The sequence below is a fragment of the Hemibagrus wyckioides genome, linkage group LG17, assembly GCF_019097595.1.
Source record: "Hemibagrus wyckioides isolate EC202008001 linkage group LG17, SWU_Hwy_1.0, whole genome shotgun sequence".
Classification (NCBI taxonomy): Eukaryota; Metazoa; Chordata; class Actinopteri; order Siluriformes; family Bagridae; genus Hemibagrus; species Hemibagrus wyckioides.
In genome coordinates, this window is record NC_080726.1 from 12,521,161 (window position 1) to 12,547,977 (window position 26,817).

Sequence of the window (26,817 nt, forward strand, 5' to 3'; positions counted from 1 at the left end):
ATCTGCCATGTTTTGTGAGTTTTTAAGTTGGCAAATACCCCACAAATGGCCAAAAAATTAGTAAATAAAAATAGAAGGAGAAATAGAAGAAGAAGAAGAAATAGAAGAAGAAGAAGAAGAAGAAGCCTAACAAAAACAATTAGAGCCCTTTGAACCTTTGTTGCTTAGAATCTTTGATAAGATCACTAGGAATGCTAGGATGAGATTTAGACTATGTTCATACAGCAGGCAAAAGTGGCCCAAATCTAAATGTTTTATTGGGGTTTTTGCACATGGCCCATATCTGGCATTAGCCTGAACAGATAATGCTCCTAAACTGACTGAAAGGTTCAAGTGAACAGTGTGTCACATAATGCATTCATGCTCACTGTAAAAAGGATAACTTCTTTGGCCATGGCTATTACTTTCGTTTATCTCCTTGGTTTCTTTTAAACTTTTAAATTTACATTGATACAGCAAACAGGTTCACTTGAAGCTGCTTTGGAGCATTTCTTTTGAGATATCTTCTAAGACATCTCTTTGAAGAGATCTCTTAAAAGATTGAATGAAACAAGTGCAATTTTGTGTCTTATAATTTTGCTTGCACAGCAACATCACCCCAAATCTCTATACAGTCCATTAGCTTACTATTCCCTTACTGAACTCTTCACTGTTATATTCCATCATTTCATCCTGGTAGATGCATTGCCACATATTGAATACATGTCAGATTCCTGTATCACATGAAAGTGGCCCAAATCAGAAATGTTTAAATGTTAGAATCAATGTGTTTTTGTTATTTTCATAGTCATGCAAGTTACATACTTATTACATTTGTAGAAAATGGAGGATTTGGGCCAATTTAGCCTGTTGTGTGAATGTAATCTTTGTCTTAGGTTATTTGTTGGTGTACATGAAGTGAGTCACATGTGAGTATAATCAGAATTCTGGTGAATAAATTATGTAACTGGTTTCTGACCATTTTAAATCTCAATTATTATATCAGTATATGCCTGCAATAAATTGTCTCTCACTGTATACAAGAACAGTAACCACCTGAATAAGATCAATGCCACCCAGTATCACACAGCACTGGGCCTGGCATGTAAAGATATTTATGTCTCATATGTCTTTACTGCAGGTCACCATAAAAAAGGAAAATAAAATATTGCTAGCACAATGTAATCCATGGACATGTTTTCATATCATTGTTAAATGAACAAAGCAATTGCATTTGGGACAAAGACGCTAACAGAGACAAATTTAATGAGAGGTGTTCCTAATGTTACCTCTGTTATTGTTTACAGATAAGCAGGTAAAGATAATTGGCCAACACTGACTGCTCTAAGTAGACACTGGCATAATTGGTCTCTTGGTAATTTGAGCTGCGGCCCTTAGTCCACTCCAGTTCTGTTTTGTGCCACTTGAGGGCAATTTATTATGTTTGCTTGAAAGTATTGAAAGCAGACCTGGTCCTGTTGATTAAGCAAGAAATGTTCAGAAGGATAAATGTCATTAATAATAAGTAGAATGTCACCAAATAATAAAGGAATAGTAATGTCCAGTAACTTCTGAACATTTGTTTTTCAGGTAGCTTATTCAGGAAATGAATGCAGGTAAACCTGTTTTCTATTATAGTGTTTACTATTTTTTACTGCAGGAAAACATATCTGTCCACCCAGACAATACCATAAATATCACTTTTATTGATGAAATTAAAAAGAGTGACAGGCCTGTTGGTCTCTGACTGCAATGTTTTTTCTAAGGTTGAAGCTTAACAAAGGAAATAATAGTAATAATATGCAGTTGGTGATCTGTTGCAAAGAGAAGTGTTATAAACCATAGGAGTGTGCACGATAAGCAAAGGTTTTGTACAACTGCCACACACACACACACACACACACACACATACACATAAAACAAAAAAATCTGCCACTCAGACTAGTTCTCTAAACCCCTTCGCTGCAGCCTATTGCATGCTTCTCCATCTACATAGCCCTTTATTATCCTGACTAACATACAGGTTAGGCCCCAGCATGCAGCAAGAAAATTTACTGTCAGGCCAAACAGCCAAACACTAGGTGCGTTTACATGGACACTTTTTAATCAGATCGGACTGAATTCAATCAGATTGACGAATCCGATCGCAGCATTTACATGAATGTGGTATAAATTAATCAGATTGTTATGCGTGTTTACATGACACATGATTAGAATCAGATTAGATCTTTTGACATGCGCACAGTCCACGAAAACATCCGTACGTCATACGTCATTCGTATCAACATTCGTACATCATACGTCATTCGTATCAACATCCGTACGTCATATGTCATTCTTGTGTCATTGCACATACGCAGAACTTTCCAGGAACATATTCCATCCGATTAAGTGTTTACATGTCCTCTCAATCGGACTAAAAATGGTTTAAACCACCCCTTACTATCCGATTGAAATTTTAATCAGATGTGGCAAATTCCATCCGATTGATGTGTTTACATGACACTTTTTTAATCTGATTGTGCTTCTAGTCCTGTTACGATCGGATTACAAGTATCCATGTAAACGCACCTAGTGTCAGGCTTTCAGACAGTGCTGTTTTGCAGTACAAGGAGTTCATATCTGGAAATTCTAAATTCTGACTGTGGAAACACTACAATACACAGGGTCAGATTGAGGCATTTTACTAATATGTTGCTTTTTTTTTACCATAATATTCTGTAAAAAAATGTTTTAAATATGTCTATTCTGAGCTATGAAAGCTATAAAAGTAGCAATCCTGACATCTGTGTATACCTGTAGGTACTTTCAGCTTGCAGTTTCTGTATAATATACTTGGTTACAGGGCCAGTGGAGATCAACTGTCTTCCAGCTATACGAATCTCAAATCAGTAATTTCCATCAGCATATAGAACAGACAAAATTACTAGTAGAGTACTCATCAGATGTGCAGACCAGCTGGTGGATGACTACACTGACAATTTCAGCAATTCCCTAAGCAGTGCCATCATTCCAACATGCTTCAAGACCACTACCATCATCCCCCATGCTGAAGAAGTCTTCAGTGTTCTGTCTCAAGGACTAACTCACAACCATTCTCATGAAGTGTTCCAAGAGACTTTTCCTGTAGCATATCAAGACCCTGCTGCCACCCATTCTGGACCCCCTGCAGCTCACATAATGTCCCAAAAACTCATCAGACGATGCCATTGCCACCAACCTCCTTCCTGCCCTAATTTACCTGGACAAAATTGACAGATACATATGACAGATACATATGTTCATATCCCATACCACTTCAATGAGTACTGGGCCACCCAGTGCTGTTCACACTGCTGAGTCTGATTCAAATGGTGCAGCAATGCACAGAACAAACCACATCAATAAATTCTGTGATGACACAAACTTGTTGGGTCTCATCAGCAAGAATGACGAGTCAGTATAGAGATAAGAGGTGAAACAGCTAACAGCCTGGTATAGAGCCAACAACCTGTTTCTGAACATGAACAAAACAAAAGATATGGTAGCTGATTTCAGATGAGCATGGAGCAACAATTTTTTGCAGAACACCATCAGCACCATCAGAGGTTCCAAGGTATTCAGGCCCTCACAGTTAAACTAGTTAGCATAGCAAATGTCGCTAAATAATTGTTTTCAGCGTTTGTTTTAAAGAGTGAATAGACACTCCGAAATATAATAACAATGTTAGAATGTTTGTAATTATATTTCAGAGTGTCTATTCACTCATTTAAAATATTTCTGAGAGGTAGTTTTCACTAGATTGAGTCATTAGGACTGTGTAGAGTGAGGTTTAACTGCTGTACAAAACAGTCACTGTGCTATTAAAAGGTTTCTTCTTACTTTTATGACATGTGCAGATGTGTCTCATTGTTCATATCCTTTGACATTATTTGCTAATTATTTGGTATAAAACATATTAATATCTTTAATAAATATACAGGTCTATTTTTTTGTTGTTAAACCACTCATTTGTCTTAAGTGTCTTTCTTATAGCACACTATAAGCATTTCTCATTGGTTTCACCTACAGTTACAATATAGAAATACACTTTCATCTGTGTTCAAAAGTAATTACACCTCTCACAAGCAAATATAGTCTGAACCTGTTAAATATGAATAATTAATAATCTGGTGTAGTTGTAATGGTAAATAAACTGATAACAGGTGCTAGAAATTTACTATAAAAAGAAAAGAAAAGAAAAGAAAAGAAAAGAAAAGAAAAGAAAAGAAAAGAAAAGAAAAGAAAAGAAATGTAGAAATGCCAGTTTATTGCAATATGGATTTTAACCTATATTTCATGGTGAAAGAGCATTAATGTACAGAAATAAAAATAATGGCGTCTGAGCACCATGTTTTGCTGAAAAATCAACTATTTACATTAACAAATTAACAGCAAACTGTTTGCCTTTATAGTCTTACTGTTAAACATTTTTGTTCATTAAAGATCATTTAGTATATTGTATACTTTATTTTATATTGCTTTACTGTATATCAGCATTTTTCTATAACTACAAACATTTTATTGTGAAATACAGACAAAACAGACAATACGCTAAAGGTATTTTTTTTTTATTTTTTTTTAGACAATACTCTAAAGGCAAATAAACAGCAATTAAAAGCTATTTGCTACAGTGCCATCAAACATAGATGTGAAGGTGGGAGCATGGTAAGGGCCATAAAAGAGAGTGAGAGCTGTGTATGTGTGTGTGTTTTCGCCTAGTGAGATAAAATCACTGAAAATGGAGGAAAAATAAACAAAAAAGAAAAAAATAATGTTCCCCATTTTGAGTTGTCAAGCCTGTTTCCCATTTTCTCAATTCTAGTCTCAGCTTCAGACATCACACCCATGAACCATTGGTGTATCTGATATGGCACACAGTTTCAAAATCGTCATCTGATTGTTTGGCTTCTACATGATTTCCTGGAGACCTGAGTGTCATATTTTTAATGCTCCACTCCACCTGATAATAAAGTCGTTGTGATGCGCTACTTCTCTCATGAAAGAAGGTAGAAGGTAGCCAATGTGTTTTCAAGTGTAAAAATGAGAACTTATTAGGATCAGCTAAATACTGGATTTTCCCAATTATGCAAAGTTTACAGTATATATTCAGTATAGACTTTACATTTTCACGCTCCTAAATATGACACTGAACAAAACAAACTATGAAGGTTCTTCTTTGTTCTGGCACCCAGGTGGTGGAATAAACTTTCCCTAAATGTCAAACAGCTTAGTTTCTACCAGTCCTCATATCTAAAGACTTACCTCTTTATGAAGTACTGAAACTTGCACTTAAAAATTTACGTAAGAACACTTGTTGTCTGTGTGCTTTTCTTGCTATATTACCTACAAACAGAGTTTTTAGACTGATGGTATCCTCTTTCTTGTCATACTTAATCAGTATTGATATATTCAGAGCTAGTCCTCAAAGTATTTCTATAAGTTGTCTGGATATGGGCATCTGCCAAATGCCAAAAATGTACGAATGAGTGGACTGTGGGATGTAGGCTTGGCAAAAATGTGATGTCTTTGTGTGTTATCTTCAGTAACCGCTTTATCCTGGACATGGACATGGTGAAAACTGGCTGTGAGGATACACCCTGGGATGGGACACCAAATTACCTACAGGCAATTTATTGTAAAGGAAATACACACTTAAGCCCACATGAGCTCTGAATTGCAAATTTTGTTTTAGGATTTTTCTTTCTGAAGACATAAACTAACAGACAATTAAGCATAGTCTTTCATTAAATTATCTGTAAAAAAAATTTCACATGTATATCTCAAACAAATTATATGTTTTAAATAGTCTGGTGTATTATTTATTAACAACATGTCTCATTTGTAAAAAAAAATTTTGTAAGGTTGAAGAATTGTATAGTAAGTCCAAACATATTGTATGCATCAGGAAGTTAAACACCGCTCTTTATTAAACGTTTAAAACAAAACGGATGTATACTAGTACAGTGATAATACTCTAATCAGAACTGCAGTAACCTTTCACAATACAATTATTTTAAGTTGAATCAATTTATTGGATATGGAATTTAAAAAAAAAACACTCATAAAAATATTTTTAAAAATACCCAAAATGTGGAAAACCAACTTAATAATGTGTTAGTCTGAAACATTTTGGCTTTAATTTCTAAAACCATTACCCAAACACTAAAATAAGCCATAAAATATTCTTCTTATTCCCATTACCTTTGCCACAGACAATATCCTCACAAAAAAGATCCAAATTAGGTTTTAACCAAATACAAATAATTATAAATATAGTTCACAGTGTGTAATTTTCAAGGATGTCTATAGGGTTTACTCTTTATTCATGTGCATAAGTAGAGCAGTGGTTATTACAATTTTTTTGGCTACTGTGAAAAAACATATTTCAAGCCAAGTACCCTTTTATCAGACCCTTCTTCATATCAGAAAAATGTATTTAAGGGAATAAACATAAAGCATAAAGCAGTATCCAATGCAACCATTATTTACAATGGATATAGTTTACATACCCCGTTAAACTGGTGAATATATGAAATTTATGTGAAAAACAATCAGAAACATTTTAGGGAAAATATGATATTTTATGATATATTATTTTTAAAAACAGTTACAATAACATGGTTGTAAATGGGAATGTGGCTGAGTTCTGAAGGTACCAAGCTGCCATGATTAAACCCTAAAAAAAGATAAGCTGTTTCTATAGGATCTTCTTCTAAAGCATCTTCTTTGAGTACTACTGTGACATCACCAAGAACAGGTCAAAAGTTACAAAAAGGTATCAGGCAGGCTGCCATAAGACCTACAGCAACATTAAAGGAGCATCTGACAAAAAAACATCTAAGCTTAATTAACTAAATCACTCCAAACCATGTGGAAAATGTGTTATGGCCTGGGTGGAATCCTGTACAGCTACAAATACCAGTCGATTTTAGTGCAAAACCTTCAGTTGTCTGCTAATAAGCTGAAGATGAAAAGAAATTTCACCTTTCAGTTTGATAATGACCCACAACATACATCCACATCAAAAAAGGAATTGCTTAAGTAAAAGAAGACCAGTGTTTCTGAATGACCTAGCCAGAGCCCAGACCAGAACTCAACTTAAAAATCTGTGGGGTGACATGAATCCAGCTATCCACTGGAGATGCCTGTCTTGCCAAGTCAAGACATAGCACACTTTTGACTCTTACCCAAAAGACTGAGAGGTGTAATAAAATCAAAAGTTGTTAGTTGAGGGGGGTGCAGACATATGCAACTAGGTAATTGTTTCATACTGATTTTTTCTGGTTGTTTTTCATTTCCCTTTTCATTTTTATACAGTGTAATTTAACAGTGAGTATGGGAAAAGTTCTGACATCATTTATCTTGGTTTAATTTTTACATAATAAAAATCTGTCCATTTTAACAGGGGTGTGTAGACTTTATATATCCACTGTATATATTGCACAATACACTTATATATTGTATTGTATGAGCTAGAAAATGAATATTTTCTGAGCATTTTATATATTTAATCCTTGTGTGCAATATTACAGTTTATTATTCGTACAATATTTGTACAGGATTTCTATTTATTTATTCAATTTTATGGTTTATATAACGGCATATATATATTTCTTTCTTTCTCTCTTAGATTTTTATTAGTGCAACTGTAACATGGCAAAGGAATTTCCCCCTGGGATTAATAAAGTTCTTTGAATCTTGAAATCTTAATGACAAAGGTTGAGGCCAATAGTTTGATGCAAATCCCATTTCCTCATATCTTAAAATTGTTGACTAGGTGATTAATTTTGGATTCCTTTTTAGTTGCTCCAGCATTGTCATTTTTAAAGTAGCATTTTTGTTTATTTGTTTGTTTGTTTGTTTTCAAAACAACTCTCTCATTTTGTTTTCTAGCGTCGCACACATAATTCGTGCTTACGTTCTACCATAAAGAAATAGAATACTTTTAATCATAAGGCTGCTTCTGATGCACAGTAATGTTTTTTAGTTCATTATTAAATCTTATTTATATTTGTTTATTTATATTCATACTTCTAATTAAATTAAGTTCTGAAAAAATAGTACTTTTCCCCCTGAAACTTGTGATTATCCTTTTTTGTTACACATCCTTAGTAGCTCTAAGTGAAATAACACGTAGTTATTCACAAGTTGCCCGTAAATCAGACAAGATGACTTACCATAGCAAAAGTGCCAATGTCAGTACTCAATAAAGACAAATGACACTAAAATCCTTTAACATTTTTAACCTACATTAATATTTTATACTTGACATTGTTCAATAGTTGACTTTGTTCATTAATGCAGGACTGTCCATTAAAACAAAACAACCTGACAGTGGTAATAGTTATAACATTTGTTCTCCTTTACAGAGTGTTCAGGACAGAAATAAATTAAATAGGTTTAATCACCAATTTATGGTCTCTAATTTTATCCTCTTCTAACAGAAACAAAGAACAAGAAACAAAAATGACAACAAAGGCATGCTATAATTGAAAGTCATTTTCACTGTTATCAAATGCTATTCCTTACTGTGTCTTACCATAAATACCACATAGGCACCCTGTAGAAAGCCAGTGAATTCTTCTCACCTGCTCAATGCCTATCTAAGGAGGTAATGTTTTTCAACACTTTTACATTTTTACACCCATTCAAGATGGAGAAAACATATGTAAACAGGAGCACAACAATTGCACCACAGTGATGTGTGTTAAAGGGTGTTACAAACTTCTGGTTTGTCTCTACAGGGGTTTTCAGTGGCTCCCTTAAGGTGTGATAACACACTTATAGTTTGTTGACTTCATCTATCTGTCATTCAGCTTAGGTGAGTCTATACCTTCCTCCTCCTCTTCTTTGTCATCCTTTGCGCCAATAAGTCGCTGCCTCGCAAAATCTTCAAAAATGATATCATCATCACTAGAAATAGATGGACAAATTAAACAAATTTAACACAAAACGTTTCCTGCAACATTCACATTTTTCATGCTTCATTCATTCAGTAAAAAGTAATTTCTAAAAGGATTCTTCACCAGATAATTTGGGATATGATTATGTGAAGATTCTGTGATTACTGGTGTCATGCCACAACTCACAAAGATGCTCACTAAATCTTTCATTCCCCAATCCACAGTTTTAGCACTTGATCTCTAGTCAAGCATGAATGCCCATTCAAAGATTATTAATGGAACTCATTTGCTTGATATCACACTACACATTTTTTTCACTCATTTTTTTCTTCTGCTTTAGTGACACAGCTGCCATTAGGACAAAATGTTTATTTTGTCTTTTAGTGTTAGATTATATCTAGTCTATTGATTGTATATGTACTTTACTGATGTGGACTGAAATTCTAAGGCATGTATTATATTCTTATAGTCCTAATCTTTCAGTGTTCACTACATTCATAAACATGACTATTGTTGTGGTGTTGATGCATCAACCTGCCTTTAAATTATGATTATGTTTTTTCAGACGTTATCCATGCCTGCTGCTACTCAGATTCAAGCTACGGATTTTTAAACAAGTTAATTGGAAAAGGCCTTAATAAAAGCTTCTGGCTTTTATTTGTCACAAAGAAAATCTTGTGTTGCTTATGATAGTATGTATTAGGGCACATCTTATCTAAAGATAATTTAGTGTTATCTAAAGAACATTTCCAGAACTGTAATGTAAATCTGTAATGATATAAAAAGACAAAGAGAAAACACTATGAACAAATATTTACTATAACTAAAAACTGCAGTATAAATCTAGCCTTTGGTGTGAGTGTTGTATAACTGGACAATTAGAAAATAACTAAATAAATAAATAAAACTTTCAATCTTTTAAAAATGATGAAGACAAAGAAATTACTTACTTTGTGTCAAACTCGATCAGGTTTGTGTCAATGGGTGCGTCATTTTCCAGTGCTTTCACAGAAAAAGAACAAAGGGCACATAAGTAGTTAAATCCCTAAATAAAATATAAAATTTCTTCAGCTAGGCAAAATGAAACACAACGGGAGAGCATGCAATTACTAATATGTTAAACAGCTAACTATTAAACTATTAACTATTATAATAAGATATTCTATTGGGCCTGTTTGGCAGTGATTTATGGTATCATATGCATTGTAAGAGGGTCTTCTCATCCACTCCATATGCTCCTCAAGCAACATGCAGGGGATAATCCATACAATAATCTATTACACTAATTTTTAACTAAGATAACTGGTTGAGAACAAATTCCTTAGATGAAGACAGATGTTCAGTTATTCTAGGTGCATATCAGACTCATCATAGCAGCACAACAATCAAAAATGGAGTAGAATACAACAGGGTTTGAGAAGGATAAAACTGAAAATGGCAGGGATTTAACTGGTGTTAAATAGAAACCTTGGAATTTAATCAGGTTGGTTTGGATCAGTTGTACTTCTTAAGCATAGCTACAACAAAAAAGGCTAAGAAGGCAAACAAATTCTGACACTGAAAACTGACAAACAAGAAGAGAAGATCCTCTATACTTTCTTGTCCTTCTGTCTTACATGCTTTCTTATTTTCTCAGAGCCTCTGATTATTAAGAAACATCAACATGGAAATTCACATTCTAATAGTATAAACATACCAAGATCTAAATTAAAGTTTATTACTGAGGTAACAATTTCTTTATTTTTTCAATAAACAAGCTGTGGTAGCCAAATTATAAGAATTAAGTTAAACACACACCATCTTTGTAGATGGATTCTTCATCTGGTTTAGGATGCATTAATGTGAAGGGTAGTTCTACTGCAACATCACTAGGGAAAAAACAGTGTAAAAATAAGAAGTTCAGCAAAATATAGATAACAATCTAAAAGTAATCCGAAGGTACAGATGCTACAACAGACACAATTCATTGCAATTTAATTGGCTTTTTATTTGAATATATTCCTGTTAATGATTCGGCTTTTGTTACAGAACTTAGAACATCAATAATAAAATTATAATTTGAAGAATAAAATAAAAACTATTTTTTAATAGAACCTACTTTATCAGCTACTATCTTGTAGTTTCTTTACTTGCACTCTCTCTCTCTCTCTCTCTCTCTCTCTCTGTCTGTCTCTGTCTCTCTCTCTCCCTTACCAACTCCCACACACAGAGAAAAGGTGACTGTTGGATTAAGTTTGCTTTACCTGGAGGCAAGATCTCCCAAGAGCCTGTGAAGAATAAAACAAACTTAGTCTTGTCATGGAGTTGAGGAAATAGAATGCAGATGCCACAAATAGAACTCTAATTTATTGTTTTTTGCTAATTTGTATTATCCTTAAAGCTGAAGTGTCTACAGAGTGCACATTATGTGACATACCATATTAAAATATGGTAATAATCTTCGATTTATAAATGTTAATTATATAAATAAATCTTTTTAAAAATATTTTAGGAATAATTTTTAATTTTTAGCATTCACCTGAAAATATAAAAACACATATCAACAAACAAAGCCACTAAACTGAGTGTTCAAAAAAATATTCAAACTTACCCACCACGAGACACTACCAATTTCACTTTGACTTTATATGACACAATGATACCCAGAATTTCTTTACTGGCTCCTTCTCGTAACCTTGATGATAAAACAATGAAGCCAGTTTAAAAGATTGTAATGTTGCAACTTACCACAAGAAATGCTAATATTGACTTATTATATTAAGAGCACTTACAGTGTACTTGAGGCTAAATTTGTGTCTTCATGTTTGAGCTTTCCATCTAGAGCTAAGCCACGCTTTTCTCGGTTGTTGGCAAGAAAAGGGGTAAGAGTATATACCTTGCAGAATGTTGCACTTGGAGCCACAATGTCACTAAACAGACACAATAACATGAAATTAGACATGCACACAAATATAAATGTGTACAGTATATGTGTGTGTGTGTGTGTGTGTGTGTGTGTGTGTATGTTTATATCAGCCTCTGTTGTTGTATTGCTGAATCATATGTGTGCCGCATACATACTCTGATTCCTCCATTGCAACTGGACATTTGTACTGAGCGGTGTTGAAGAGACAGATGTCAGCATATTGACGCACTATAATAGTTTAAGAAAAAAAAGGGGAGGTCATTACATTAATTTTTTCAAATGAATAATCTACAAAATTCTAAGGTGTATATTTATAAAAACCTGAAATCTTCATTTTCTTCACAGTCTTGTTTGTGTTGTTTGTGACATGAACATTTACACTAATTGGTTCACCATGGTAGTAGATCTAAAGAAACAGAAGTAAACATTAGACTGTCAAACATTAATTGCTGTTTTAATTCAATTTTAAAGTAAGACCGGTTTTTGTAAATCTGTTTCTTAATTTTAATAAACTGAAAAAAATCTATTCTAAACCGTCTCTAAACGCATATGTATCTGTAGTATTTTGTAGCGCACTACTTCAACCACCAGATGGCGCTTATATACTATATAACTAAAATCCACCTTCCTGGTCATGATTTGTTATGGTTTGTTTGCCCATGAGCCCTGTACGTAATCAATTGCTCCTTCCTTCACAGGTTTGCTATTTCCCTTATGTAACCAGCTTATGTAACAAAACAGTGAAATTAATAATTAGGTTTGAATTTAGTGTACCACAGGAGAGAAAACTCTAAAGACTGCAATAACCAATACAAAAGAGGGTTAAGAAAAGGTCTGAAATTACTGCCATACTCCCTGTCTCTGCTTAATTTGGAGCAGTGCCACTTTATGATTCATCTACAACTTTAAGAATCCTGTTTTTTGTTTGTTTGTTGTTTGTTTTACCATCTTCTTTAAGAACTTACTGACCTCTTTGTCCAGCGAGGCCTCTAGGTGTAAGGGTTTATCTGACATGAGAAACTGTCTTGTTGTTTCTGCCATTGGTTGTGGGCCTGGCTTCTCTGGAGCATACTGGACTTTTCGAATGATTAGGCGCACTGAGTTCCTATGCCAAAAAAGAATATTTAGTACATAATCCCATACTGTTTACAGAAGCAAAACAATGGCAATAAATGACTAGTTAGGTAACACAGTGGTGTAATATAAGGAACTGAACATAAATATTTTCCTTGTGGCCTGGCTGAGAACATGAGAAAGATCAAATGCAATATAACACATGACAGACAGTGTGATTATACAAAAATAATCCAAGCCAGGCTGATGTGTTATGGCCTGATGAGTGGCCTAATGGGGTGGACTGAACAAAAGTGCTCTACCTTTTGTGAATTTTCTCTTCAATGTTTTCAGCACAGAAAGCCTTCACTTCAAAGTCAACCCCACAGGCCTTTTCAGATGGGAGAGAAACAGAACAAAAGAAATTTTACGGTTTATTATAACATTTTTATTATAACTCTTGGAATTCACATTACTTTTGTTTATGATGCAAAAAATATACCTTCCCAGTGTCTTCTGGTCCAGGTTGCAGTGTGACTGAGCATGGCAAATTCGGAGGTATCTATTCAAAATATAGTGCTATAGTGGGTTACATCACTATAGTGCTATAGTGGGTTACAAAAGTAATCTTCAGCATTGTAAATGTATACTATCATAATTAGTATCTATAATTAAAGGCACAGCAGAAAGGAATTAACCTCAAAGGTGAAGGGATAGGCATGCTCTCCAAGCTTTTTAATCAGCCGCTCCTGTAGACGTGTCAGGGTTTTCTTCTCCTCAGGCACAGGAGGGAATGCCTGTATATTTGCCACAAAAAGGTCCTTTCGGAATGTCAACCCAAGAACATCTAAGTCCTCTCGCCCGTAGCGGAAAGCACATGTCAGTGTTATAAACACTGTGAATGAATGACAAGAAGTCAGAAACACTAAGTACTCTTCCTGCTCAATTACTAACATAAAATGAAAAACAAATCTCATATCCAGTAAGGTAAGAACATGCTGAAAATAATGTACTATAAGACTTATAAAATAAGACTTCATAAACACATTTCTCACCTTTCCTCTCCTTTAAATACTCTGGATCAATTAAAACCACACCATCTATAAAATGAAGGAGGGAAAGAAGTTATAGGTACAAAGGGCAAGCTATAGGTTAAAGCTCAAATGCTTAGCAACATTTTTTATCTTTTCTTTTTAAGTTAACATTTCAACATTTACCATAACATGCACAACACTGATTTAAAACGCATAAAAAGGCATAAAAAGGCATACCAACAGGCTCAACAATGTCCACATGGTCAACAAAGTCCCTCTTGCCAAGATACACAGTTAGCTTAAAAAGATAAAAACTGACGTGTTTCAACACAATATTGCATTTCAGATCATTTTAAACAACTAACAACATATGGAGAAATGCAAAAATGCCCTTATTTAATTTTAAGTTAATTGATATATGTGGTTAATTAAGCCATTATGTTGCATGTCCTATTTCAACAAAAGCAAGAGTAGCTAATTAATATCACTTATGTTATCAGTTTGATTCATTCATGTAAAAGATTTTACAAGTATGTGAACAGTAATAACAGACTTTAATACCTTTCCATTTGGACTTGCCTTCTTGAATACCCTGTGTGTAGAGAGAGAAAACGAACAGTTATAAATGCTTAGCAATGCTCTTTTGTATCTAAATGTTATATACTCCCTGTTCATAAGTGGGGATGTGTCACCTCAGTGACAGCCAGTCTTTTCTACTAATGGACCATTTCTCCAAGTGCTGATGAATGCTTCAACAGACCAGTTCACACCACCTTATCTACTTGTCAGTGGCAGGCATATTCATGGGTGAATGGTCCCAAAAGATAATGGGCAGTTGGCAGCACTAATGAAATTTCTTTATGGAAAAGCATAGCTTACCATGGTTTCTGGGTTCTTAGCTTTCATTGTGCTGATAACCAGTTGCAATTCTGCCTGAGTAAGCTCAGCCACAGTGAGCAGAGCAAGAAGGTGAGCTATTGTGTTTGTTTAGTAAGCTCTATAGCAGGGAAAAGCAGAGAGTTAACAGAATAATCTCCCCTGGAGATAAGTCAGGGTTAGGCCTTCATTTATGCAAGCACATTAGATCTGAGGCTGTATGGTGATCCATTTCTCATTTTAAACTTCAAAAGAGTGCTCACAAGTGTCATCTATGCCTTTTTGTGACCTTTGGCAAAGCCGACATCAAACAACTCAGAAATTAGTTTTTCCCAAGATTCTTTGCGGTTATTTGCAAGGACCTAAGAGAGAAAGGTGATTCCGATGCAGCAACAGTAAAGCCTATGACTGCAAAACAAGCAAACAAACAAACAAACAAATAAATAAAATAGTCAGAATGTGTCTTCTTTCATTTAACTTATTAAGCAGCTTAAGAGTAACAGCTTAACAAACTTATTATGAATTTTGCTTGTCTCAGATAAAAAAAAATTCTAAAACGCATTTGCAGGGGAAATAGGATATAGCTGCAAATAAGATGGTTTATTACAAAAAAAAAAAAACAAACAAACAGGAAAATCATCTAAAAACACTACAGGCATAGGACTGAATAGCGAAAAAGTTAAAACCATGAAACAAAAATCCAGAATGTAAAACAGTACACTATAGCATAGCACCACCATTAGTATCAAGAGGGAGTTTCAATTATTGTACCAAGTTTCAGTCTCTGTGGTTCGGTCTGCCTGCTTCCTTTTTAGAAAATAAAGATGAAAGATTTTTAAATAATGAATGGGAATTTATAATAAATGAATAAATGAATTTATAGCACCTGTTTAGACCCAAATAATCACTGTCAGTTGAGCTAACAAACTCTGTTTTCACATACACACTGTTCAGTCTATTTAAATCAAACCCTAGTAGATTTCCCCACACAGTAATCACACAGCAACCACACTCACGTGGACCAAAACAATCATTTATAGACCATCTGGCTGAAGTTGTCCATTTTGTCCATTTTAAACTAGTTATTTATATAATTACATTGTAATCTACTGACCAACGTCTTCTTCTGTCTTCAGATCATTTTTGTAATTCTTACACACACTTTGCTTACCTTTTTCCATTGCCATATTTCTGACCACTGAATGAAAGTGTTTTACAGCTCTACCAATTAGAAGTCTATTTACATGATAAACTAGATGTGGAATCTTCAATAAGTCTGTTGTCATTTCTGGGGGTTTTTTATGTTGGAATTATCATAAATTGAATTAATATTTTCTTGTGACAACAGACTACATGGTTGAGGCCAAAATATTATATACACATATAATGCATCACAGCTCCACACAGCTCATGTTACCATACATTTCCTGGGTTACGACAATTAGAATATCCTTTTGATTTCCATAAGAGGTCATTTGAAAATAATAGCTAAGAGACAGATTTATTTCAGCTTTTATTTACAATATTAGATTTCCATGCACTTTGATAGTGTTTGGGGGCATAGTTTTTTACTTGCTTGAACTTGATGCTTGGAATAGCTTTTTACAATCCTTTGTACAATACTTTGCCAGAATCTTTGTTCTTTGTTACTGACAAAACTAGTGGAAATCAGTCATGATTGCTGACCTCCTTGTACAGATATACTTTTTAATTTCACCTATCAAATTTTAGGTGGGGTTCATATCAGGGCTTTGTGATGACCACCTCAGTGTTTTCCCTTTGTTGTCTTTAATCCAGTTTGTTACAGCCAAAGAAAGATGAACTGAAAATAATTACACTTTCTAACAAGTAAGAAATAAAAAGACTGTCAAATATCATGCAGGTGACAAGTCTTAGAATGATGGGGTGCATGAACGAATTGGGACTGTCTATTGTTCATCTGGTCATCAGATTTCATGACATTCAATAAAGGAATTTAAAGGAATTTTGTTTCATTTCAGCTCACAGTGTTCTGGCTAGAACATTGTTTCAATTACTGCCGTGGTGTGGGTGTGACATGCACTATGGTATGCTTTAAAATGATCAAGGACTTGGCTAAAGATTGCATGTTCTGTTTAATTCTGGACCACCTGCAGGGGGTTTGGTAGTAATTGCGTGTGGGCAGGCAGTCAGCAAGTTTTGTAGTCCAGGTGTGAGATTATGTGTGCCTGATTCTTAATTGGAGAGAGAAGTAATGGGGCTTGTCATGTGCTGACCCTAACAATGAAATGTATCCTGAATTAGTCTTTGTAATATTGGACATTTATGTGTACAATTTTTATAGTGGCTTTTAACCTCAAGACATATATATATTCAAGCAAAATATAAAAACATATTTGTTGTCTATCTGTCTAATTGCTCAGTTGTCATCAGAGAAGGCCATTTTTCTGTGGCCCTTAAAATGAGAAAAAGTGCAACATTTCCAAACATGTATCTGAAAACTGAAATATTTACATTTTCTGGTTTGTTTTAAATAGTTCAAAATTCAAAACCCTTTTAATCCCAATTTTAAATGGAAAAAGAAATCCCAGATATTTAATCTGGTCTCATACATTTAGACCCCAATGTATATAAGTTGAACTGTTTGACTGGATCCTGGATTTTAGCATATTATTTCAGATAAGTTAAAGTAACATTTTTCTTGGAATTAAACAATTTATAAAAAATACCTTAACTTAATGAAAATGATGTCAAACCTAAGTTGAAATAATCTTTTCTAGCTCATATTTCATCTTGTATGGTGATGGTTCAATATGTAACTAGTTTTTGTTACTTGGATTTATTCTTTACTGGTAATTATTATTTAGATCCTAATTGTTTTTTCTTAAACTGGTTTTTAGCTGGGCAGCATGGTGGCTTAGTGGTTAGTACTGTTGCCTCACAGCAAGAAAGTCCTGGGTTTGAATCCTGGGTTCAAACAGGTAGAGGCCTTTCTGTCTGGAGTTTGCATGTTCTCCCTGTGCCTGTGTGGGTTTACTCCAGGTACTCTGGTTTCTTCCCATAGTCCAAAAACAAGTACATTAGGTTGATTGGTAATTCTAAATTGCCCGTGTGTGTGTGGTTGTCTGTCTACATGTGATGGATTGGTGACCTGTCCAGGGTGTACCCCTGCCTTTCGCCCAATGTGTGCTGGGATAGGCTCCAGCAGATCCCTGTGACCCTGATTAGGCATAAAGTGGGATGGATAGACATGGATGATTTTTAGCTTAAATATGTATTAGCCTATTTACAGCCATTTAAGTCTTTTTTTTCCAGGGCTGTAAAAGCACTATGACTCTGCTCTCTCTACACGCTATTCTTAGAAAAGCTTGTGGGAAGACAGGAAGACACAAACACTCAAATTTTTGCACACTTCTCTCCAAGCACATACATTATTCTCATACTTTATTAGGAGTTTATGCCAAGCACTTCTCCCCTAGTGCTTACATTAGAGATGAGTCATGTCAAACAGTTTTATTAGTATATTTATACATTGTAGCTTTGTCTGCACAGCCAATATTACAGTGCTATAATTAATTAAGATGAAAAGTTCGCTTATGTACACTACATGCAGTACATCACTGCCTGACTTGGACTCTTGGACTCAACTTACTCCTTGCCTAGTCTTTTGATCTTTGTTGGATTTTGATTGATTGGTATTTTGACTCTGCTCTTCCTACTGACCTTGCCTATTGCTACTGTTTATGTATTAATCTAACTGCAGTAATAAACCTGTAGTAATATATCAGCTAACAAAAAGCCATTATAAAATAAGCCAGGCTATATTAACAATGACGAAATCCACATAGCCTTCAATCTTGTCAGCTATCTTAGCTATTGCTGCATTTTACTTATCTCTGATGTAGGACGTCAGAGCTTGGAGTGATGTAATTTTCGACCCCCATGCATTTGAGGTAGGTTAAATATAGGCAACTTCATGTTTGTCTTTTTTTTGCAACATGCTAGCCAGCTGTGATGAGTATTTTTTTCTCCTCAAACACTGAACTGCATAACCAAAGTTATAGATATATATAAGAGTTAACAACCTTATATTTCTGCATGTTGATTGGTTTGCTTGTTGCTTTATTTACTGTGCACTGCCTTGTTGATTTGTCAGCACTCCCTGAACTCGGATTAAGTCATATTTGAACATATTACCCTAAGTTCACAGGTAGGAATTTTGAGTTAAGGGGCCGAACATATACATCATAGACACAAAATATATAATAATATCTAATGACCTCAAAGTAGGAACACAATCATTTTAGTCACCCCATGGATATAGCACTGTTAGCACTACTACTAATGAATTTCATAAATAAATTGATAAATTTCAATTTATCAAAAGTAAATAAATACAATTTTATTAAAATATGATGTGCATTAGTCATGCAATACACTGATTAAATGTTATATTATATTATTATATTATATAAATATATATATAAAAGTGTTTGGTGATATCACTTACTGTCAAAATAAGGATTATAGGCAAACAATTACATTATTTGGCAGAATTATTCTTAAAACAGGCAGACTGCTTTCTCAAACTCATTCACAGATTTGAAATGAAAGTTCCATGATGTTTATCAGATTTGTGCTAACACAGAGTGGTACTGCACTCATTTCACTGTTAGCACATCTATAATGTAGCCCCAAAACTGCTAACTAGCTTGCTTTACAGTAACTTTGAATGACAATGATTTTTTTTTATACCCATCAAATGATTGCTCCTCTTACTTTGAGAACAACATTTTACTGAATCTAACAATAAACTTCATTCAGATTCACAAAGATTTACTGAAAAACATTTGGTAGCCCTCAAGCTGCTAGCACCATAAACCTACATAAACTCGGCTTTTTGTAAAGCCACAAGGCTTGTATGTAAAACATATTTACTGTATGTATTAAATGTTACTCATGATAAAACAAAAAGTAAAGAAAATGTAACTCAACCGAAATTGTGAGTAAAATGAAATTACAACATAAAACATGTCTCTTCTGTTTCCTTTGAATCAATATTCATCAGTCCACATTTTTCCAGTCTTCTGTGCCCATTGCATCCTCAACTTTCTGTTCTTGGCCTCAGACATGGTCTTCTGCTGTTGTAGTCTATTCAACTCAACATTCACATTTTCTCTTGACAATATTTTTACACTATTTATTGCAAAAACATTCTAGATCTATCAGATTATAAGAGCATCTTACACTCTGGCAAGGTCATTTTTGCTTAACCCATTCTTTTGTTGATTTGGATGTTTGCTTCCAATCCAATCATCACCCAGAAACGTGAAATTCCTGTACTAAAATCAACTGGTATTTGTAGCTAAACATGATCTCAGACTGACCTATTGGAAATCTGGAGGCCAACACTTTGAACACTTTGTCATGCTCCTCAAACTATTCCTGAAAAAGTTTTGCAGTGTGGCAGGGGGTACTTGGTCTGCAACAAAGTTAAGGTGTCAAATACATGTCAAAGTAATATCCTCATTATTGCCAGGACCCAAAGTTTACCATCAGAACATTGCCCAGAGTAAACTGCTGCCTGCTTGCCTTCATTCCGTACTGTATCCTGGAGTCATCTCATCCCCAGATAAGTAACACCTGTCTGTCCACATGATGTAAAGGAAAACATGATTTATCAGACCAGTCCACCTTCTGCTCCACGGTCCAGTTCTGATGCTCACATGCCCATTTTAAGTGCTGTTGGCAGTGTACAGGGTTCAGCATGAGCACTTTGACTGGTCTGCATCTACGCCTCCCCAAGCAGCAATAAACTGTGTATTCTGACACCATTTTATCATACCCAGCATTAACTTTTTCAGGAACTGTGCTACACTAGCTCTTCCAGACAGGTTAGATTTCACATCAATGAGCCTTGGGCCCATGACCCTGTTACCAGTGCACTGGATGTCTTTCCTTGGACCACTTTTTTAGGTAATTACCACTGCATAGTAAGAACACCCCATTTGTGGAGATGCTCTGACCCAGTCATCTGGCCATCTGTCACAATTTGGTCCTTGTCAAAGTCACTCAGATCCTTACACTTGTCCAGTTCTCCTCTTTCTAACACATCACTTTCAAGAACTGTCTATTCAATTGCTGTCTAATATATTCCACACCTTGACAGATACCACTGTAATGAGATAATGTTGTTCACTTCACCTGCCACCTCAGATTTATGAGACATTGGCTGTGGCTGCCGCTGATGTGGCCAAACCTATGATTCTTTTACTCACTCCTAATTTTTATTGATTATAAAACTACAGACAGATGGACTATAACCACTTCAGAAGAGTACAGAAATGTGTTGTCTTCCAAATAAACCAGAAAATACCCTTTGAATTAGATCACTATGTTCACTATGAAATAAAAAATGCAACATGCCAGTTAAGTGCTGAGACATCATAAAGGTTATATGACGTGCTAATGTAGACTTGACATGACTCATGATTTCATGAAATCCAACCTAAGTGGAACCACAAACTTGAAAGGGCTTTTAAGCCCTTTCAGTACATTATTTCACTCTGAGTCTTAATAGCCCAGAAGCATGCAGTAAGTGACTTTAAAGTGTGTATGAATTTTTAAATGAGTGCATGCGCCTGTAATGCACAGGCAATCTCTGTTGGGTTCTGTGGCTGAATCAGCTCAGTGTGTGCTTGGCATATTATATTTTCAGTATCTAGCCTATGAGTATTGTCTGATGTTTTCATTAATTAAGTTGTAATGTATGAAGCTATTATGAGAGTAAGCAATAACAAAGGACAGGACATAATTGCGCAAACATAGATAAATGTATTAATATTATTCACATGGGTCAGTATGGCCCATAGATAGTTCCCAGGATAGATTCTGAATCAACCATTACTCTGACTGAAGATGAATGAGTTATTAAATTCTGTTTGTATGTATTTGCATGTCTGTTGCCAAATTGTATCATTTAGCATGTCAAAGCAGTTTCAGTTGCTCAGGAAGAGCATACATTTGAAGATTCCCATTCATCACTGCATAGACGTCAACACTGCAAACATACAGTACATCATGACATTTTAACCATTTTAACATAAATTCTATGTAATTTCCCATATGGGTTTTTGAATACTAAACAAACAAACAAAAATAAATAAATGGTCTCATAAAGGTGACCTATAGGCTCAGCATCATCTTTTGGAGGTTTCCATCCTAGATTTCAATCTTAGATTTTTGCATACAAGAGTCTTGTCATAATCAGCCACTTCAAACAATAAGTTGTTTTTATTTATTTATGTTATGATTCAAAGATGAATGGTCTTTGATATATGCAAATATATGCATATAATAAGACAATTACTAGAGTTTAAAATTAAGGACACAATAAAGATAGCCACGCCTAGTATTAGCAAAATAGCAAGTTCAATAAATCAAGTAAATATAAAGAGATATTTTAGCTGAACTTTTACATATTCATTTAACTACCCTATCCTAATAAACCTATCAAATTACACCAAGTAATGTATGTATGTGATGAATGTGGTAGGATATAAATCTCACTATGACTATAGATATCATCATGTGATCATTTGGGAAGCAGAAGGCAGAACTCATTTTGGGATAAATGATCCTTGACCTTCATGAATCTAAAAACAACGTAATGGTAAATTGGTAAAAGACAAGTAGCTTGATACTGCTCTTGGTCTGTGCTAAACCAAAGGCAGAAATCTATCTAAAGGTCTATTGTACACTGAAACCTAAAATCCTGTTAGCATGTGTGAGCAGTTTCACAAAGCAGAAAATCAACCAATCCAGAGTGTGATGCAGATGTAACACAATATTACACTGACTCACAGCCGTGTCTCCTGCTTGCAGTCGGATAGGAGTTATTTGCTCTGTCACATGACAAAGCTAATGACTTCATTTTCTGCCATGGGTAAATTTATCTCAAGCCTATCACTTCTGTGACACATTTGTGAATCTGTGGAAAATTCTGTTGTATCATCTGATAGCAGTGTGATGGGGTTTTTTTTATGTTAAAAGTGTGCTTTAACCTCTTTGGGTCATGTTGCATTGAATTGACTTTTTAATGTTTAATGTGAGTACTCTAGCCTATATGAAGGAACTAGATGAACAAGAGAAAAGCAAGCCTGACAATAAAATTAGTAATGACCTTTCTTTCCTTAAAGTCTTTATGAACTTCATAAGTATATTTTAGGTTGGGGGATTATGAATGCTGAAAATGAAATGACAACATATTCAGAGGGATTTCTTTGTGAGTATAAAGTGCATGTGTCTCTGTGCCTCTTTGCTGTTTTGAGAAACCTAAATTTATTATTCAGTATAAAACATTTCAAAACAATATCAGAGGTTTTGGGTGATTTTTTAACATTAAATTACATACATATTGTCAGGGACTCAAGCACCAACCAACACATTTATCTGGCACTGTCTTGTATCCAAAACAACAAGTATGGCATTATCAAAGTCAAACATGTATTTCACTAGTTGAGGGTTAAAGGCTTTACTTATGAATTCAACCAGGCTTTCTGCAATCCTGGAATTGTTCATTCAGTTTCAGTTCAATTTCATTCACTAGCTCAGAACCTTACAAAATCTTTTTTTAAAATAACAACATTTTTTACTGCTATGTTGTGTGATCTTAGTGTAGTCCATATACTGTATTGAGTATATTGAATGTAAAAGCAGTTATGGATAAAAAAATATTTTTATTTGTTTGGCTAATTTTCAGCTTATACCCGAGTAAAATCTATTAGATAGTATAATTTAATTATATTTCCATTTAACCGAAAGAACTCATTTTAGCCTGAAGGACTTTTTTTTTTTTTACAGATATGGATCCATATCTGCAGGAAATTTGTTTATTGTAACATCTTGTTCAGAGGGAGGATAAAAAACATTTTCCCCGAGGAAGTGTAATTAGTGGTTTAATCATTGTGCAGGACCATTTCCTCCACGTGCCCAGCACACTACTATAATGGCTTGATTCCAATCAGTCCTTAATGTGTATGAATTAAAGGACATCTGCTTTTTTTAGTCTTCTAGTCCTGAAATGGTCTTGTCATTTTCCCCCCATTATAAAAAAGAAAGAAAGAAATATATTAAATGGGTTGTAGTGTAAGGAGTGCTTTATATCCACAACTGAAAACAATCCAGAGGTTTCATGATGAAATTTGGCTGTGTAACAGCATGTGGCTATGTTTGTGTAAGAGATTAATCAGACTCTGCTTTGCATATTATTCAATTTCTTGTCTTATGTTATAAAACACAAATATTCATTCTGGGTGAAAAATGTAATTCAGAAGATTAACCTTCCATCTACCAAAGCTAACTTAAGAACAATTGCATAGACATGAGTTTACATATGCCATGAAACAGATGTTGTTTTCTTTTGGGTAAAATTAACCATACATGCTTGAGATGGCCATTGTGGTAATCAAAAGTCTTTTTTATAGTAAACTACAGAGAGTAAAATAATCTGGAAACTGAAGCTAAAAATTCTGAAGTCCTTTCCTGACATAAAAATAATATTACTTCTATTAATTAACATGTAAAAATGACTATTCACGTTATTGTCACGTACTATATGGCCAAAAATTCAGGCCCATAGGTGGGCCTTCCCTGTTGCCACAAAGTTGGAAGCACACAATTGTATAATTGTCTTTGTGTGGTGCATCATTACAGTTTCTCTTGACTGGAATTAAGGGGCCCAAACATTTTCCAAAATGACAATGCCCCAGGGCACAAAGCAAGCTCCATGACAAATACCTGACAATTACAGGTCCTTGGTTTGCCAAGGTTGGAGTTCGAGTGTCCTTCACTGAGCCCTGACCTCAACCCCACTGAACAGCTTTGCTATGATTTATAACACCCTGACCTCACTAATGCTCTTGTTGCTGAATGGGCTGAAATCCCTAAAGCGGCACTCTAAGTCTAGTGGCAAACCTTCCCAGAAGAGTGGAGGTTATTATAACAGCAAGGGGGAGACTGAATCTGGAATGGGATGTTCAAAAAGCCTGTGTAAAACAATGCGTGTCAAATCTCAAACATTTGGCCATATAGTGCATTCAGTTTAAACCTATAGTTCTATAAGTGAAGTTGGGTAACGTTATAGTTATTATTAAGTTATCAGCAATTATCAGGCAACAAAATAAATATATTAGATATATATTTTATATATTATATTAAATGCTTAATACAAACTTTAGTAACCCAGTCATTTAAAAACAAGAATAAATAATGTCAAGTAACTATAACAACAATTTAAAAAAAAAAAAAGAGAGAGAGAGAGAGAATAAGTCAATAAGACAAAGTATTTCATTTAATACAGTGTAAATGGTTTTGGCTGACCATGTGCAAGTATCTGCTCTGTAATAAATTCTAAATGAAAAATGTCTGCAAAACATAATTTCCTGTGCACATCAATACAAGGCAATATAAGGCCACTTACTTTTCTTGATGATAAACTCTAGAAAGTAATGTATTCTCTCCCTGACCATTTACCTTTCCTGCTTCACCTCATTCATAATCACTTTTAGAACAATATAACCACATACATACAGCTTCATACAACCACACACCGCTTCATACAAACTGAAGCTGACTGTGTAAGCCTTACAAAAAACTGAGACATTAAAAACTAGACATTTCAGATATTTGCCCTCTAAATTGTCCTTTTAAATGGCGAAATGGCCAGATGTTAGAATGTTTTTCGCCAAAACAGGCAAATCAGTAAGTCACCTAATATGGACTTAAAAAATAAATCAGTAAATGTGAATGAATTAGCTGTGGGGAAAAAATGCATGCATCTCCCTAAAATGTGTTTGACTTATGATTATTTGTATTCAGATAGACATTTAAGAACCAAATGGATTTCTGATGGAAGGGTCCATCACAGGTCACTGGAGAATTCCTCTTCAGCTGTTGCTGATATTTCGCTGTGTACTATACAGTAATAGCAGAGAGCTTTGCTATTACTGTAAGAGGATAATTACCTCATTATCCTGCTGAGAGCACAGATATGGCATATAGCTTACTTCCTCTTCAGAGAGCTCAAGTAATTTAGAACTCTGTTGATATGGTACCATGCTATGTGTGAAATGTCAAAAGTCATGTAGTGACCAGCTGCGTCAAAACGCAGCATGACACACTGACTGAAATATAAAGCCGTATACCACAGTACTGTTAAAGAACAAAATAGACAAATGCAAAAGGGGCAACTGCATTACAACATTTCCATTTACAGGAAAGTATAGCTATGTCCCCTAGAAAATAATATAATGTGAAAAATAGTGATTCTGAAGAAATTATTCATATATACAGGTTAGGTTTTTTCTCTCAAAATTTTTTGCCATAAAATCACAAAGATCATACACACCTCTTTATATTCTCAGACCAGCTAAAAACATTGCACTGGCCACACATAAAAAAACAAACTAAGATTATATAAAGTTATATAAATAAATAAAAACATTCACCAAGAAAGATACATGTCTGGTTTTGCAGTATTTATTGTAATTAAATTCCCTTCTTACCTTGTGCCTTTATCACCCATGATGATATTTTGAGTGGTTTTCTGCTTTTAACTTGCAGAAAAAGAGAAAGAGAATTAAAAAAAATAGATGAAGGAACTGAGAAGGAGCAAAAGGGAAAATTCACTTTTGTGAAATATGCACACAGGCAGGATGATACAGCCTCTGTCATGTAGATATGTTTCCTGCGGTTTAAACACTCTCCAGCTGAATTTGATTACAGAAGCATCTCCGCTTTTGCCTGTCAAAAAGGTCCTCCTCCCCAAAGGAAGCTAAAGCAGGTGATTCCCTGTTCTGCTTGGCTACTTCCCGCTCTTGCTCTTGCTATTCAATTAGGCATTCCTCAAATGAACCGTGTTTGAAAAAAAAAAAAAAAACCCTGCATCAGAAATCCTGAGATTTAAGAATCTTCTGTTTGAGGTCCAATGTGAGGCAGTGCTGCTGCTTTTGCTACGTCTCCATCTCCCTCCCACACACCCTTCCGCTCTCTCCCTCTATCACATGCA

At 34.7% G+C, this 26,817-nt stretch overlaps 1 protein-coding gene across 1 annotated transcript; it reads right to left on the minus strand.

The window, feature by feature from the left end:
* Positions 1-4,614: 4,614 nt before the first annotated feature.
* arrb1 (arrestin, beta 1) lies at positions 4,615-26,804 on the minus strand. The gene is made up of 16 exons (XM_058414419.1): positions 26,315-26,804; positions 14,457-14,487; positions 14,133-14,193; positions 13,917-13,961; positions 13,560-13,756; positions 13,364-13,423; positions 13,185-13,252; positions 12,778-12,913; positions 12,130-12,214; positions 11,964-12,036; positions 11,675-11,812; positions 11,494-11,577; positions 11,147-11,170; positions 10,701-10,771; positions 9,854-9,905; positions 4,615-8,913 (listed from the first exon to the last, which is right to left on the minus strand). The coding sequence occupies exons 1-16, from the start codon at positions 26,332-26,334 to the stop codon at positions 8,802-8,804; spliced, it is 1,257 nt and encodes a 418-aa protein (XP_058270402.1). The 5' UTR covers positions 26,335-26,804; the 3' UTR covers positions 4,615-8,801.
* Positions 26,805-26,817: the final 13 nt, after the last annotated feature.